At 37.5% G+C, this 14,469-nt stretch overlaps 2 protein-coding genes across 8 annotated transcripts; one reads left to right on the top strand and one right to left on the bottom strand.

The window, feature by feature from the left end:
- LOC128887924 (splicing factor, suppressor of white-apricot homolog) lies at window positions 1-4,991 on the bottom strand. Of its 3 annotated transcripts, XM_054144420.1 has the most exons (9): window positions 4,977-4,991; window positions 4,217-4,429; window positions 3,180-3,349; window positions 2,884-3,086; window positions 2,583-2,805; window positions 2,250-2,332; window positions 2,003-2,173; window positions 590-1,881; window positions 1-384 (listed from the first exon to the last, which is right to left on the bottom strand). In XM_054144420.1, exons 2-9 carry the CDS (start codon window positions 4,411-4,413, stop codon window positions 222-224), a joined length of 2,502 nt encoding a protein of 833 aa, XP_054000395.1. In that variant the 5' UTR covers window positions 4,414-4,429; window positions 4,977-4,991; the 3' UTR covers window positions 1-221. The 3 variants fall into 3 exon arrangements, with proteins under 3 accessions (XP_054000395.1, XP_054000396.1, XP_054000398.1); XM_054144421.1 differs by lacking the exon at window positions 4,977-4,991 and having other exon boundaries at window positions 3,912-4,360; XM_054144423.1 differs by lacking the exon at window positions 4,977-4,991 and having other exon boundaries at window positions 3,180-4,135; window positions 4,217-4,357.
- Window positions 4,834-14,409, top strand: LOC128887922 (E3 ubiquitin-protein ligase SH3RF3-like). 5 transcript variants are annotated; one of them, XM_054144415.1, is made up of 14 exons: window positions 4,834-4,960; window positions 5,090-5,984; window positions 6,061-6,175; window positions 6,241-6,339; window positions 6,419-6,555; window positions 6,631-6,757; window positions 6,871-7,194; window positions 7,260-7,552; window positions 7,626-7,936; window positions 7,997-8,208; window positions 8,331-8,473; window positions 8,971-9,138; window positions 9,614-9,727; window positions 9,810-14,374. In XM_054144415.1, the coding sequence occupies exons 2-14, from the start codon at window positions 5,524-5,526 to the stop codon at window positions 9,991-9,993; spliced, it is 2,688 nt and encodes an 895-aa protein (XP_054000390.1). In that variant the 5' UTR covers window positions 4,834-4,960; window positions 5,090-5,523; the 3' UTR covers window positions 9,994-14,374. The 5 variants fall into 5 exon arrangements, with proteins under 5 accessions (XP_054000390.1, XP_054000392.1, XP_054000391.1 ...); XM_054144417.1 differs by lacking the exon at window positions 4,834-4,960 and having other exon boundaries at window positions 5,047-5,984; window positions 8,334-8,473; window positions 9,810-14,375; XM_054144416.1 differs by lacking the exon at window positions 4,834-4,960 and having other exon boundaries at window positions 5,050-5,984; window positions 9,810-14,409.
- The last annotated feature ends 60 nt before the right edge of the window (window positions 14,410-14,469 follow it).

Genomic DNA, 14,469 nt, shown 5'->3' with positions numbered 1-14,469 from the left:
TGAGAGTAATCGTACTACATTTTATTATTCAATGATGTTTTTTTTTTTTCCGTGGACAAAAGTTGTATTAAAATCATCGTCGATGCGATAATAGTCGGACACGCACGCTAATACATATATTGCGTATATGTATGTGTATATGTATGTATGCATGTGTTATGTACTTACGTATGTGCATGTATATACATTTTTACACGTGTAAAGTCAACCGAAGTACAAATTCATGGCGAGCTCGAGTCCGAATAGGACGAGTTGCTTCCCTTTCGTCGCGCACTGTGCTGGTGTCTCCTGGACGGTGTTCGCGATCGTGATCTATGCTTGGAGGAGGTCTTCTTGCTCTTCTTGGATCTGTGCGACCGAGAACTGCTTGGACTATCGTGACTGCTACGATTTAATAAAAGGCAGAAAGAAAAATATTAGTAATCAAGTACTCCGAACTTCGAACTCAATTTTGGAAACCACTACCTCAAGAGTTAGGAATTAAACTTTCTATTCGGTCCCTAGTCAGATCCTTGGTTACACTCTGTATACATAAACTATCTATTATATCGATCACCAGACGTGTCGATAAAAAAAGGAAGACGAATACCTTCTGTGAGAACTTTTCTTCTTTTTGTGCCTCTTGTGATACTTTTGTCTATCCGCGTGACCTCGACTCCCGTTGGGACTCCTCGATCTTGGCCTGGATCTCTTGCCAGTCAAGTCAGCGCTCTTCAATCTATCCATCAACGAGTTACCACCAGTCCTCGAATCGGACGATTTCACGTCGTCAAACGACGGCGAGGGCGACGGTGACGGGACAGAATGTACCTCGTCGGAGTCGTCTTTTCGCGTACCCTGGCTAGTCGTTCCGCTAGCTCTCGACAGGACGGAAGTCTGTATCTGACTCAAAAACGCTGCTGCTTTCTTCTTCCTCTCCAACTGTAATTGTCTCTCCCTAGACGTAGCTGCTAGCTTGTCTCTTGCTGCCGCGACCAATTTATCCTTGATTCTGTCCTCTGCCTGCTTGTGCCTGATCTCTTTCTGACAATCCTCCAGGATCTCATCGGTAAGATCCACCAACTCCTTCTCCTCGTTCTTCGACTTCTTCTCCGGCTTCCACGCGTCTTTATCCATCCCTAGGACGCCTAAAGAGTTCTGCTCGCTACTTTGAGGAGAGCTGGGTTTAGAATTTGAATCCTTGTTCTCATTTTCCATTTCGTCATCGCTCTCCTCCAAAGGCAAAGCATTCCGTTTCTCGATCCCGGTCTCCCCGTCCTTGGGCTTCTTAATAGAGAACGACACGGTGGTGATCTGCTTGGTTCCCGTCGCGGTCTGCTTCGTCCTCGTGTCGCATTTCTTTTTCGCCTGTATCATCTTCACCCTCTTCTGCACTTCCTCCATTCGCTGCTGTTTCTTCTGTAGCTCCTCTAGCTTCTTCTGCTTTTCCTCCAGCGGCTCCTGTTTCTGCAGCAACTCCTCCTCCGTTAATACTTTAGGGTTGATAGCGCCCTCGTAGATCGTCAACTTGTGCGCGTAATACCCGTGATATTGATGCGACAGCTCAAGGAAATTGAACCTTGGATCGCCTTTGTTCTTCACGATCGCTTCGAAGTCTCTACCGTTCTTCGCCACGTAACTAGCCATTTTGTCGATGACTATTTGAACGTCCGCCGGTGGTACGATGAACGAAGGTCTGCTCAATTGCTTTTGAGGTGTGGATCCGTAAGGGACCAAGGACACGGGTGAGTCGATGGTTAGTGGATGCCCCGCAGCCGGGTCGATCGCAGATGGTGGTACGGTTACGGCTGGGAGATGACCTGGCGACTGTATTTGTCCGTTCGGTCCGTATGCCACCGGACCATGGGAGTACTGAACAGGTGCTGGATAAGGATTGTAGCCCTATTGAACCATGAAAGACATAAAAGGGTGTTTACATTTCAATTAGCCTCCATTCGATCGCTTTGTCATTGACCACTGGCCATTGTAATATGATATCAACATTATATTGCCCTTGACTTACCTGCCCTGGCACGGGATGATAGTATCCTAAGGTGGGAACCGCTGACTGAACAGGAGTCTCAGGAACCTGCGATATCTTTGACGGTGGCGGCCTACCAGTGATTTTATTCACGAGCATCGAATAAGCACAATCCGCGGACGGTTTATACTGTATACTCGGAATACTGGGAGCCTATAAACACAAATAGAAATTATTGAGATCAATTATAATAGATATAATATTATAATTTGATCCCTTTGAGACGTACCGCTTCAATCTTGGTGAAAGACGGCGCCAGACTCGGATGGAGATACGGCTCGTCATCCTGATCCGACGATCCTTCTTCAGGTTCTATCATTAAAAAGAATGACAAATAGAATGTGCACGCTCATGTTCGCTAATACTTCCTACGTGTCACACAGAGATCGGTGTACATTAACAAATATGCGTAGAAGTACTTACGGCAAGAAAAACTAAGTAGAATTCAAAGTAGATGTGGGTAATCAAATCCTGCTTTAAGTTGCTTCAATCATTTCAACTCGATAATATAAAAATCAACATTACCACAAGATGGTCGTCTTAAATAAAACAATATGCGTACCGGATTCTTCTTTTTCGGGCTGCTTTTCGGGATTGTACTTTCCGGTCTTGATCGCATCCAGTATGTATCTGTAATACTGGTGTAGCCGTCCGTCTATCGACAAAAACGAAAACTGTGGATTGTTTGCCTGCTTCGCTTTAATCAAGATTTCCATTTGACCTCCTTGGCGACTTATGAACAACGCCGTTTTCGTTATGATGGCGTTCAGTTTCTGCGTTTCCGGCTGTTGAAGAAACACCCAGCGTAAGTTTTATGGATTCGTGGTTTCGTCGATCGCGAGAACTTTGTACTTTCAACGAACCAGTGAAATACCCTCTGGAATTTCCAGCTCAGGAGGTGGAACGAAAGCCTGATCCTCTTCCTGAGAACCTTCCGATTGCTTTGGACTTTGCGAATCTTCGCATGTGATTTTCTGACCGTTCCCTTCCTCGTTGTAATTATACGCTACCTGACCATACGAGTTCTCTGAATCCAGGGCTTGATGCAGTCTTTTCATTTCTTCTTCTGTAATCATTTCGCGTCATGTTAACACTTTCCTAACGTTTTCCCCCAATGTTTTTACTCAGATCGGTGTTTTACGCGTCAAGATCACCCTACCTTGGTATACAGAGTCTTCCATGTCGTTGTTGTAAAGAGATCGATACCGTTCTTCGTCGCATAGCTGTTCCACTTTGAGTTCATCCTCTGTAAGGATCGTTCGTTGGTCGAAACCACCTGTTGGTGGTTCGTATATCCTTAAGTCCCCCAGCGCTCCGCGTCCATCGTACCTATACACATACAATGACCGAATTAAGGTAAGAAAGTGGCGTGTTTTTTGAGAGTTTGTTTGGATGATCTCGGCATCTGAAAGTTATGCCGCGAAGCAAACCCCATGTCAAAGTCATTCAGCTGAAATAGAATAGTTATACAAAACTCAATGACATTCTATTACATTTGTCTTGTTTACTATCGCATTATGCATTTTCATTGTACAAATCCATGACTACAAACTATACAGGAAGATATACACAAGGTATCGTAGACTAGATGCTAGTAACAACTTGATGCTTTAGAATACGCAAACAAAATTCAGGATATCCTTGACAATGTTTACTCAATTGTGAGCAATTAATATTTCTTCCCAAGTAATAGATTTCAAATGATCCAATATATGATACACCATAACTGCATATTTTATGTAATAAAGCTATCCGTACCATGTATAACATTAATCGCGTTGGGTGTTTATGCCAGGTAAAGCCGAATCTAGAACGCTAATACATACCATGCTGAGCGATTGTAGTACATACAACCGTCAGCTGCCGTTTGTCTCTCTACGCTGTGTCTCACCTTGCTGCTGCACCGACGGTCAGCCATAAGCACCAGCATCGCGAGAGCACGCTGCTCTGCGGTCGTGTAGAGCGCGTATACCGCGCTTCCACACCACCTGTTCGCAGCCAAGACACCTGCAGAAACCTTAAACAGTCTCCAGATTGCTTATCCGTACGTTAACCACTCGTGGTTGCGTTTTTTGAACAGCTGCACATTGCTTAGTTCTGTCTGACATCGTTCTTCTAAAGGTTACACGTACGGTGCGTTTATGCAATAATTAAATATCCTAGATGATAAATTTTGTCTAGGTTAGGGAAACGGACCTGTCTATTTTCAACGTGCTATCGCCCATCCATGGTATCAAATGCTTTCCTTGATCAATCATTTTCGCCTTGTCATCATCTCGAAATAATTTGCAGCTATATCCAAACACCAACAGCTCCTGTGGCTCCTCTTCTCCATTCTTTTTACGTAGAATCCCGGAATCTACCATCCAACGCTGACTTTTCGATGCCGCCATTTTCCAACTACTGAACCTATGGAAGGAATAACCGAGTAACGTTCAACTACTTCAACCTTGTATACACACGTGTTCATTAATTCTTGCCATTTGAGGGGAATACGATCTGAAACATAACTGAACCTCTTCCCCTCCTCGATAAGCTTCTAATACATAAAACACTAGACAGGGTTATTTAAACCTTTCATAATCACTATATCGTTTTCGACATATTCTGTTATTTCGATACGTCCCAGCTTGAGGAGGAATTCTAGCCATATGAAGAATGTTTTGGATACTTTATTTAAATAACATAGATTAAAACGTAGTAAAATAATTTATTGCCTAAAGGCACAAAAAATGTTGGTACGTCACTGCCTCTATACTTGTCCAGTCTGCCACCAGAGGACTATAAACGACTACAAACAGCAACTGATTCTCGCAAGTTCTCTGCATAAAATTTCTCGAAAAAATGGAATTTTACTACTTCACATTGCTTCACATTCGAAGCAGAATCAACCGTCAAAAGTAAACCCTATCGATGGCGTATATTTAGCAGAATTTCAAAGTAAATTTCCTTTTACCTTTCCGTTTGCAAACTTTATTTTAGTCGCTACAAATATCCTCCATAGTAACATCCTTGATTACAGAACATATATATATACGTAACTTGCAAAGCATTTGTGGCCTGTTTTAGAATCGACTGCAATCGACGAGAGTCCCGATTGATCGATATGGTTTTGATTCGTGCGCGTGTATGCGTGCGATATAACGAACACTAAGATGACAGCGCGTATACTGACGCACTTAACGAGAGGTATCCGTTTTGCGGTGAATGAAAGGATGGAAAAGTAGCGTTCGAAAGTTACGGAAGATATCAGGTAACATGCCCGCGTATTTGCACGCGATGTGGATTCACTGGTGGACTATGTTCGTTCGTTAAGTTACGTTATCGCCTGTTACATGGAGAGGTAAGTGCGTCAGGTGTATGGCGGTCTATGGGTGCAACAAAGACGGGACGCGTGGGAAGATCAGAGGCAGCAAGAGGAAGCACGTACCGAGAAAACGGGTGCAGGGAAACACGAACTGAAAAGTATCTTCGAAAGTGAACGTGATCGAAAGCTCGTCAGAATGGACGAGTGCATGTTGAACGATTTATTGGAATGCTCGGTATGCCTCGAACGGTTGGATACATCGAGCAAAGTGCTACCTTGTCAGCATACCTTCTGCAAGAAATGCTTAGAGGAGATTGTCAGTACCCATCGAGAATTACGATGTCCCGAATGCCGTGTTTTGGTCGACGCTAAAGTGGATGATCTACCACCTAATGTATTGTTGATGCGTATTCTGGAAGGAATGCGCAATGCTGCTCCCAAACAAACGGCGAAATTTGTGAGTAAAAGCAACTCAGGACCACAGAGATTGTTCGGTGGGCATCAGGTTACTTCAGCTCCTATCGTAACTACTAGTCTTACGGCTACCACATTCGCGAATGAACCGGTGAGACATGCTAATGCTGCAGCCAAGCAAGTTCAAGTACACAACCAGGCGTATGGTAGAGCAATCTATGACTACATGTCAAAAGTTCCGGGGTAATAATATATAATTTCTTGTCATTTTAATTATTTTCATATAATTGAAAAGCTTACCTAACATTTTATATTTCAGAGATTTGTCTTTTAAGAAGGGTGACATTGTCATTCTTCGGAAAAAGATTGATAACAATTGGTACTTTGGAGAGAGTGCCAACAATTATGGAGTTTTTCCATTGTCTTATGTTCAGGTACTGTTTCGAATATTTTACCAAATATTGCTTTTGTATTTACTTTAATTAATTATGTGTTGTAGGTAATGACACCATTGACGCCACATGTTCCTCAATGCAAAGCTCTCTATGATTTTAGGATGACAAATGATGATGAGGATGGCTGCCTTACATTTAATAAGGTAACCTGATTGTAAATTTATCTGATTCTATATAACATTTTGTCCTTAGAATGCGAGGAAAATAAATACTTTTTTATAGGGTGAAGTAATTAGTGTTATCAGAAGAGTGGATGAAAATTGGGCAGAAGGAAAACTTTTGGATAGAATTGGCATCTTCCCATTGGCTTTTGTGGAGCTGAATAGCGTGGCAAGAGCTTTAATGAAACTTTCAACAAAGTAATTTTTATGAGTTTACAGAGTAAAGTTAATGCTTGTGTCTATGTCTATGATGATTGTATTTTTCTTGTCTAGTGTACAACCTGGTCCATCAAGATTAGCACCCCCAACTCCTACTAATGAAGAAACTACACCCCTAATACCAACCGATCATTCGCGTAACGTACAAACAACAAGTCAACCACGGCCGCAACTTATGCAGGTTTCGTAATATTTTTAAACTTCTATCAGTTAACATTTTTTTTAATGAGAATTGTTTCATAACATAAAATAAGTAAGAAGAAATATACTAATTCCTAATATATCTTTCAACAGAATACAGCTTTACCCGTTTCCGATACTGTTTCCAATGTATCGTCTGGAGGTAGTTCTTCAACAACTACTCCAAATACTCCCAATAGTTCAAGTACTTCTAGTAGTTCTAGCACCGCTCCGAGCAGCCCTAGCAGCCCGGCAACATCTCCTCCAGCAGTTGGAAATAGACACAATATCAAGCGTCATAGCTTCACTGCTGTTAACACTGGTCATCAAGCTCATCCCCACCACAGACACAGCGCTGAAATACTTAGTCCACCTGTGGACAATGCTGTTGGAAACAGCAATAGCGGATGCAGCAACGATTCATTCTCCCCATTACAGGTAAGAATTTTCACTTATATGTTACAAAATATCGATTTAATTATTATAAATTTATCGTTTATCAGACTAGCGCCAGCGATGTGGATCACAGCCTTCGACACAGACGAAGTGGTAGTAGCGATCTCGTCTTCGTGCAACCGTCGCAAAGTTTGCCCGCTACCACGACCAGCAATAGTCATTTACCTGCTGCATACATAGCGTTGTACCCATACAAACCGCAGAAAGCGGATGAGCTCGAATTAAGGAAAGGTGGAATTTATATGGTGATGGAACGTTGTCAGGACGGCTGGTTTAAAGGAACTTCTAACCGTACTCAGAAATGTGGAGTCTTTCCTGGAAATTATGTTGCTCCTGCTAAGTACGTGAAGCATTACCCAACTATATTCGCGATATAATTTCTTAATCTTTTAAACGGCTATATATTTGCACAGATGCCAACGTAGTCTATGCCGAGGACCACCGAATACAGGACAACATCAGAACTTTCCATCGTCGACCGAGTCGCGGATTACCTTGATATACACCAAAAATAAACGACCCACGCCACAGCCTTATAATCCACGTACATTGCTACCACCTGAATTACCACCACGCGCTATCAGTCCTTCTTCGGTGGTATCGTCGTCTTGGCACGGTCAAAGTCAAACGCAAAGTCAGGAGAAAAGTCCTCCTCGACACAGTGAACAAAATCCGGTGAATCCACTTGGACGTAGTCACAGCGCTGTGATGTCATCGAATATTTGTACGTAATAATTATATTAACCGTTCGATATCAACAGTACGAGACGTTTTTATATTGCAGCTTCACCTGGGAAACAGGTAACTTTACCGCAATCGTTGACTACTACGACTACTATTTCTGGAATCAGTAATAGTAGTTCCATCGCAACTGTCGCTGCTACTTCTTCCATCGTAACTGAAATGAATCGAAGCCCGAACAGTACTTTGCGCGCGATTGCGTCTCCTTCCTCTGCCCCTGCCACTGCTGCTACTGCATCCAAAAATACTGAAAAGGTATGTTCATAGATCATTTAATCATATTTTGACTAATATAAATTTGGTCTTGCAATATCTACCGAGGAATCATTATTCTTATCACGTGACCATGAATCGATATTTGTATTTTTAAATCGTAGCAGAAGGAGAAAAAAGATAAATGTGTGTCCTTAATGCGTCGATTAACTAATATCAAGAAATCAAAATCTCCGCCTCCTACTACATATTCAATGGATAATCCTGTGTTCGACGATGGTAACTCCATCAACCCAGTACACGTTCGGTAAGATTTCTATATTGTTACAAAAACGACAGCCCCACGCTTTATACAAGTATAACGCGTCAAATGTAACACATCGAAATAATAACGCAATTTCTAATAAATCAATTTAATGATCCTTAATTATAATTTGCATGTCAATAGCGTACCTAACACGATTTATTAATAATTCGCATGTACTGTTATTCAAGTTCGTTTTGATTTTGTGTACACATATGTATATGTGTGTATGTACCTTCACTATGTGTCGTGCAGGTATACACTTTTTACGTTTATTGAAATCACTGCATGAATTTTGATGCTTGTGCATACAATGAAAAAAAACTAGAAGGTCATTCGTATAATGTACAGAATAGTATAAAGTATTAAGTTTCATCTCGATTCGTTTTCTTTTCTTTTTTTTTTATATTTTTTTTTTAAGGCAATATGAGCTGCACGTCTTGAATTATTTGTCTAATTCTACATGGGGGGGTGGGTTGGGTGGGTATATTTAAAATTAGATCGGGATCTTGCCCAAGTCAGTTGCTACAGGTGGGAGCCACGCAGGAATTAAATGCTTCAAACAACCATCATCGTTTGTGTCCAGGCTCTGTACAAGGGCACGTCACATCTTCACAAAGACTTAAATACAAGGAGAGACCATCTTTACCGGTCTCGATCCTCCAGAGGTTAGTCGTTGCTTGTAATTATAAGTTATTCGTCGGATACAGTAACAGAAACGTTAGCGTTCGCAGTAAAATATATTTGTTCAGCTCATATATAAAATGGTAATTCAATATTGCCTTTTATGCAAATTACTGTGTATATAATAATTGTGTGGTGCATATGTTTGTCTACATTAACATTTACAATTAAATGCCATGTTTAGGTAAGTATGTTCACAGAAATTTGTAAAACCTTTTTATGTTATAAATGCTTAGTATGTGGATAGCATTAAAGCATTATGTTTCACGCCTGTTTTACTTAGTCATGTTTTTTAATTGCTTCTATTGTTTTATTTTACGATCACCAATTTTTATTGAAAGTTTGCCCGTTAGTTTAGAATTCGTGCATTCGATTCATAACCACTGCATATAATTAATAAATATTTCGTGTTACCCACCCGATTACGTTTGGTCTCACATTTTTTTTAAACGTTAATAGATCCAGCGAATCGGGTGGAATGGTGTGTACGACAGTCGGAAATCATCACCGTAAGAGCAACTCTTTAGATGCTGGTATGGGGAAACAGACAAAACAGCAACCTTCTCGTGAACGGTATAAAATTTGCACTTCGCCAAAATGATAATTCTCTTTGTTTGTCCTATAATTTAATCCAATAACCGCTTCGTTTCTTCAGAGAGCGAGTATACAGATTCCGCTGCATCGTGCCATATCCACCTAACAGTGAATTCGAACTAGAACTTCGTGTTGGAGACATTATTTATGTACATAAAAAGCGCGATGATGGTTGGTATAAGGGTACACAACAAAGAACGGGTCGCACAGGACTTTTTCCAGCGAGTTTCGTTGAGGCCTTCTGAGATACGTCGCAAGGTCATTTGGTATTAGAAACCTGTATATAATTCTGCACAAAAAAGTCAAAAGTAACTTATCCCGAGTCACTTTTCGATTTTATTTGAGGTACGCTTGTCGGTACAGGGGTAAGTGTATAATTTAAACAATGAAAATTGCTTTGTATAGCAATGTACTAAACATTGTATTGAATATATACACGTGTATATTATGTGCAGTACGTTCACATAGTTTTCTGCCGCGATTACGATGAATAATTTTTGAAATCGTAACACACGTTAAGTATATTGAAATTATTCAAAATATATACTACCATTGGTCTTATATTAACGAGGGAACTAATAAGAAAATAAGAGATTGTGCTATATCGATAACTGCCATTTGAACAAGAATATTTAAAATGAAAACTTTATTATTCTATTGTTTTTTTTACTAGTATAAAATCAAGTAAATTATTCGTAATAGGACTAAGAATCTATGATGTTGATTTGATGTATTTATATTTCAAATCTTTGTTTGTATGCGCTAGTTCAGCGAAAATGAGAATGATTAAAATTACATTATCTATGAAGCAAACATTATTATTGAATTACGTATTACTATTCTATGAATCTTTGTTTTTTGATACCGAAGGATTGTTATTTAAGTTCCAGTTTTGTGAAGAAGATAATAGACTGGATTCGTTAAGGTTTCCTTTGATCAGTTTTGAGTTGTTGCTTTTAAAGAATTTACGTGGCATGTTTTGTGATACCATTAGAGTTGTATGTAAAATATGAACTTCAAATATCTTTATCATTATGCCATTTTCTATCTTCATAAGGTTAGTTTTTTTGACGAATGTCCTTTTATAAATACATGTTACACTATCTTTAAATAATAAGATTTTCACTCCTAAGTATATGGAATGATACAACATTTTCGTAGAATCTGTTGTTCTTTCATTATTAAGCTACTTTCACTTTTATTTGTACAAAAACATATCTAAACTTACGTACTAATTTCAAGTTACTCAAAGACATGAAATGACAATTTTATTAAATATGTAATTATCAAAGACTGGCCTATATTTCTGCACAATGTACATTTCCGTTAAGTAGTCTTTAGCAGAAAATTGAGCCGCATCTTTACTATTTCTAGTAAAATCGTCCTTATAACTATACCGTATAAGTAGACATATATCCTTTTTCTTATTTACAATGCATGTACATACACAATCGTGTATAAGAAGATACACAAATAGCCAATTTCAGCTAAAACTGTAAGAAACTACTAAAGTTAAAGTAATGTGCTTCCAGAGGCCGAGTAACGATCAGTATTTAGGTGCAAATTTATGTTTATTTTCCATTTTCAACCATTTGGACAACAAAGAACTCCTCGCATGTTTTGAATTGCCAATTTCAATTAAAATTTTCATCTTTCTCTCCCGTGGTGGAATAAATGTTACACTGACTTTTTGTAATTTCCCTGGCACTTTCCCTTCATGCGACAGTCCTTTTCAAAGTGTCCTGTTCTCTCATATGCATCATAACTAGGGGTCTTTACTTGTAGAATGCCAGACACATTTAAAGCCACCACCTGAGTTGCGACAGTTGATAGTGGCAGTTGCATAGGTGCGACACATTTAACACACGCATTCAACATCATAACGTATATAACAAAAACTGTATTCTTTGAAGTTCCGAGAAACGTCTGATGACAGTTTAATCGGTCACTATCGTCGGTAACGACCGACCTTATTCTTCATCTTTAATGTTACGCAGCTGACCATGATTTAATATATCTGGTGCTCGTAGCAACATATTATCTACAATCGTGCACAACATTTATAACAACTATACGTGTTAGTATCGTTATCGTAACAATTTTAATTATGCCTGTTTTTAAGCAATGCTTATTCATAGGATAGTACATACAAAAGTACATTAAATAATATTAGCAGTTTCTAAAAATTCAGTAAGCACTCACAAGTCTGATCATGTATTATCTTTCTATATATAATGTAATTTATTTAATTTATAAATTTGTGTTTTTCAAACACTGCAATAAACTGTTTTATAAATGTTTACTATCATACTATATCTCAATATACATACGAGATTTGGCTTCTAACGTTATCACCCCGAAAATCGCCGTTTTCGTTGACACATATCGAATTGTTGTCATGGAAGAAGAAATATGAACGCAAGTTAGGGTAATTTTTGTCGAAATGTGAAAGTCATTGATAACTTTTTTTTTTAACCATTATATATTTTTTGTGCATAGTATTCTAGTTAACATCGAAGAGAGTTCAGTGACCTGTATCAACATGGCCAGTTCCATGTAGTCTTTTCAAACAAAACATCGATGACTTTCAATTTCAAAAAACGTAATTTTCAAATAAATATACTGCCAAGCATTCACCCATCCAAAATTAAAATATTTCTTTCTCAAATGGTTTCCATTGTCAGAAGAAAGATAGTAGGATTATCGCGTTAGATGCCACATCCTATACATATATAATGTAGAAATAGGACACAGAGGAAGAGAAGAACGGATGAAAGAAAAGTAACATTTGTTTCAGCAATTTGGAGAATAATAAACTATTCTCTTTCATCGAGATCACCTCTTTACTTTAGTATATTTGTCATTGTTATTATTTACGTATTTAAGTATTTTACGTCGCAAATTTCATTAAATATGTATGACTTCGTAATAAATGAATAGTCAAATTTTACGGGGAAAAAAATATTTTTAAAAACTTTGTGACAAAAATAAGAAGTATTGCCCTGCTAAACATTTTAGCAACATTAATAGAAGACATTATACATTATACAACATTAATAATTTTATTCTTCTTCTTCCTCTGGCGCTAGGAAGATGTATATCCATATTCAGTAGCATACACCTCATAAAAATGTATTTATATGTATGTGTTTTATATAACATAGAAATTACGTAATTTATTATTAATAGCGATAATAGCTTGTAAAGGAAACATTACTTTATTATAATAGATCAATTTCAAATGGTAATATAACTAATAACAGTCTGCATTCATGTGTAATGGAATGGACCCTACTGAATCTTATGATTTTTTTAATGAATTCATTATCATTTTAACTCGAGACATAACATTGGCTTAATAAAAAAAGCATAAATCAGACATAATTTAGAATTGTAAATAAAATGCGATGGTGCAGCAAGAAACTTTAAATATACTTTACGACGATATAGTATAATAAATAGTAAAAATTGTAATTATTATATTTGATTTTCTATAACATACAATTTTGTTATGAGGAGGAGCTTATAGCGAAACACGCGTAGGCACAAAATCGTAGACACTTTTCAAAATTACCTACTTATATATGAACGATATTCAAATCCAGTCAACAATCTTTTGTTAATTTCGTTATAGTAATTTTTAATCTATCTAAGATAGACGTTTCTATCGATCATTCGTTTCACATGCTACTTAGTACTTTCTTCTTTGTTACAAGCACACAATATTACGTCGAATCCGTCTCCATATTATGCCCAGCGTAATTTACATACCATAGAATTAACATTTAAATAATAAAAGGTGTAATAAAATTCTACAAATAACTATTGTAAAACGTTACATCTATGAATGATTTTCTTTCCCTATTGTAACAATGTAAGTGATTCATTGCCAATAAATTTTATTGTACCTGAAAAAGTTCTGACTTAATCAAATAAAATAATACTGTTCATAACTAATTTTTCAAAAAGCATATAGAATGTGTTTTTTAAACAAAAATATCTTACGAAAAATATTTGTTTGCTTTCAGTTTACGATAAACTTTGTATCATTACGTTTTCTGTTCATTTATTTATAAATTGTACTATTTATTTAAGCCAGTGTTGCTTTTTGTTCTCCTTGAGCCTATCTATACGTATCTTCGTCGTAGCTGTACAAATATTACAAACAAACAAATTACGAGATAAAACAGAAGCGTTAACGTCAAAACTAGCAATGTATTTTCAAAATTTTTCTTTCCGTATGTGGATGTTAGTTCACGTCTAAAAAACAGCCGAATATATTTCAATCAAATTTGGTATACATGTGAACATTTTTCTGAATTAAAGATATGATACTTTACATCGAGCTTCGTTTGCATTATTTAACAAGAAAAAATAAATAAATAGATAATGCTTTTAATATTCCTTCCTTTCGATTTCAACTAAAAAAAATTGTATAAAAATTGATATATTAATGCATAGTGTAATATATATCCATCCACGGAAGTCCATATATGCAAAAGCTGTATTCTAAATATTTTTTATTCGGAACAATGGTTGATAAGGAACCTGTATTTATTCTGGAATACATGGTAATACTATTAAAACATTAAAACAATATTAATACAAAAGTTAAATACGATATTCGCGTATATATCGCTTTCCTAAGTGAAAAAGGTAATATTTGCTCAAAACAATGGGCTATCAGTATTCGTTTTGTATTTCGTATCCCACGCCAGATA

This window comes from Hylaeus anthracinus, unplaced genomic scaffold, assembly GCF_026225885.1.
Source record: "Hylaeus anthracinus isolate JK02 unplaced genomic scaffold, UHH_iyHylAnth1.0_haploid 11989, whole genome shotgun sequence".
NCBI classification, from domain to species: domain Eukaryota; kingdom Metazoa; phylum Arthropoda; class Insecta; order Hymenoptera; family Colletidae; genus Hylaeus; species Hylaeus anthracinus.
The sequence above is the reverse complement of the archived record's forward strand: the minus strand, read 5'-3'. Positions and strand labels throughout refer to the sequence as shown.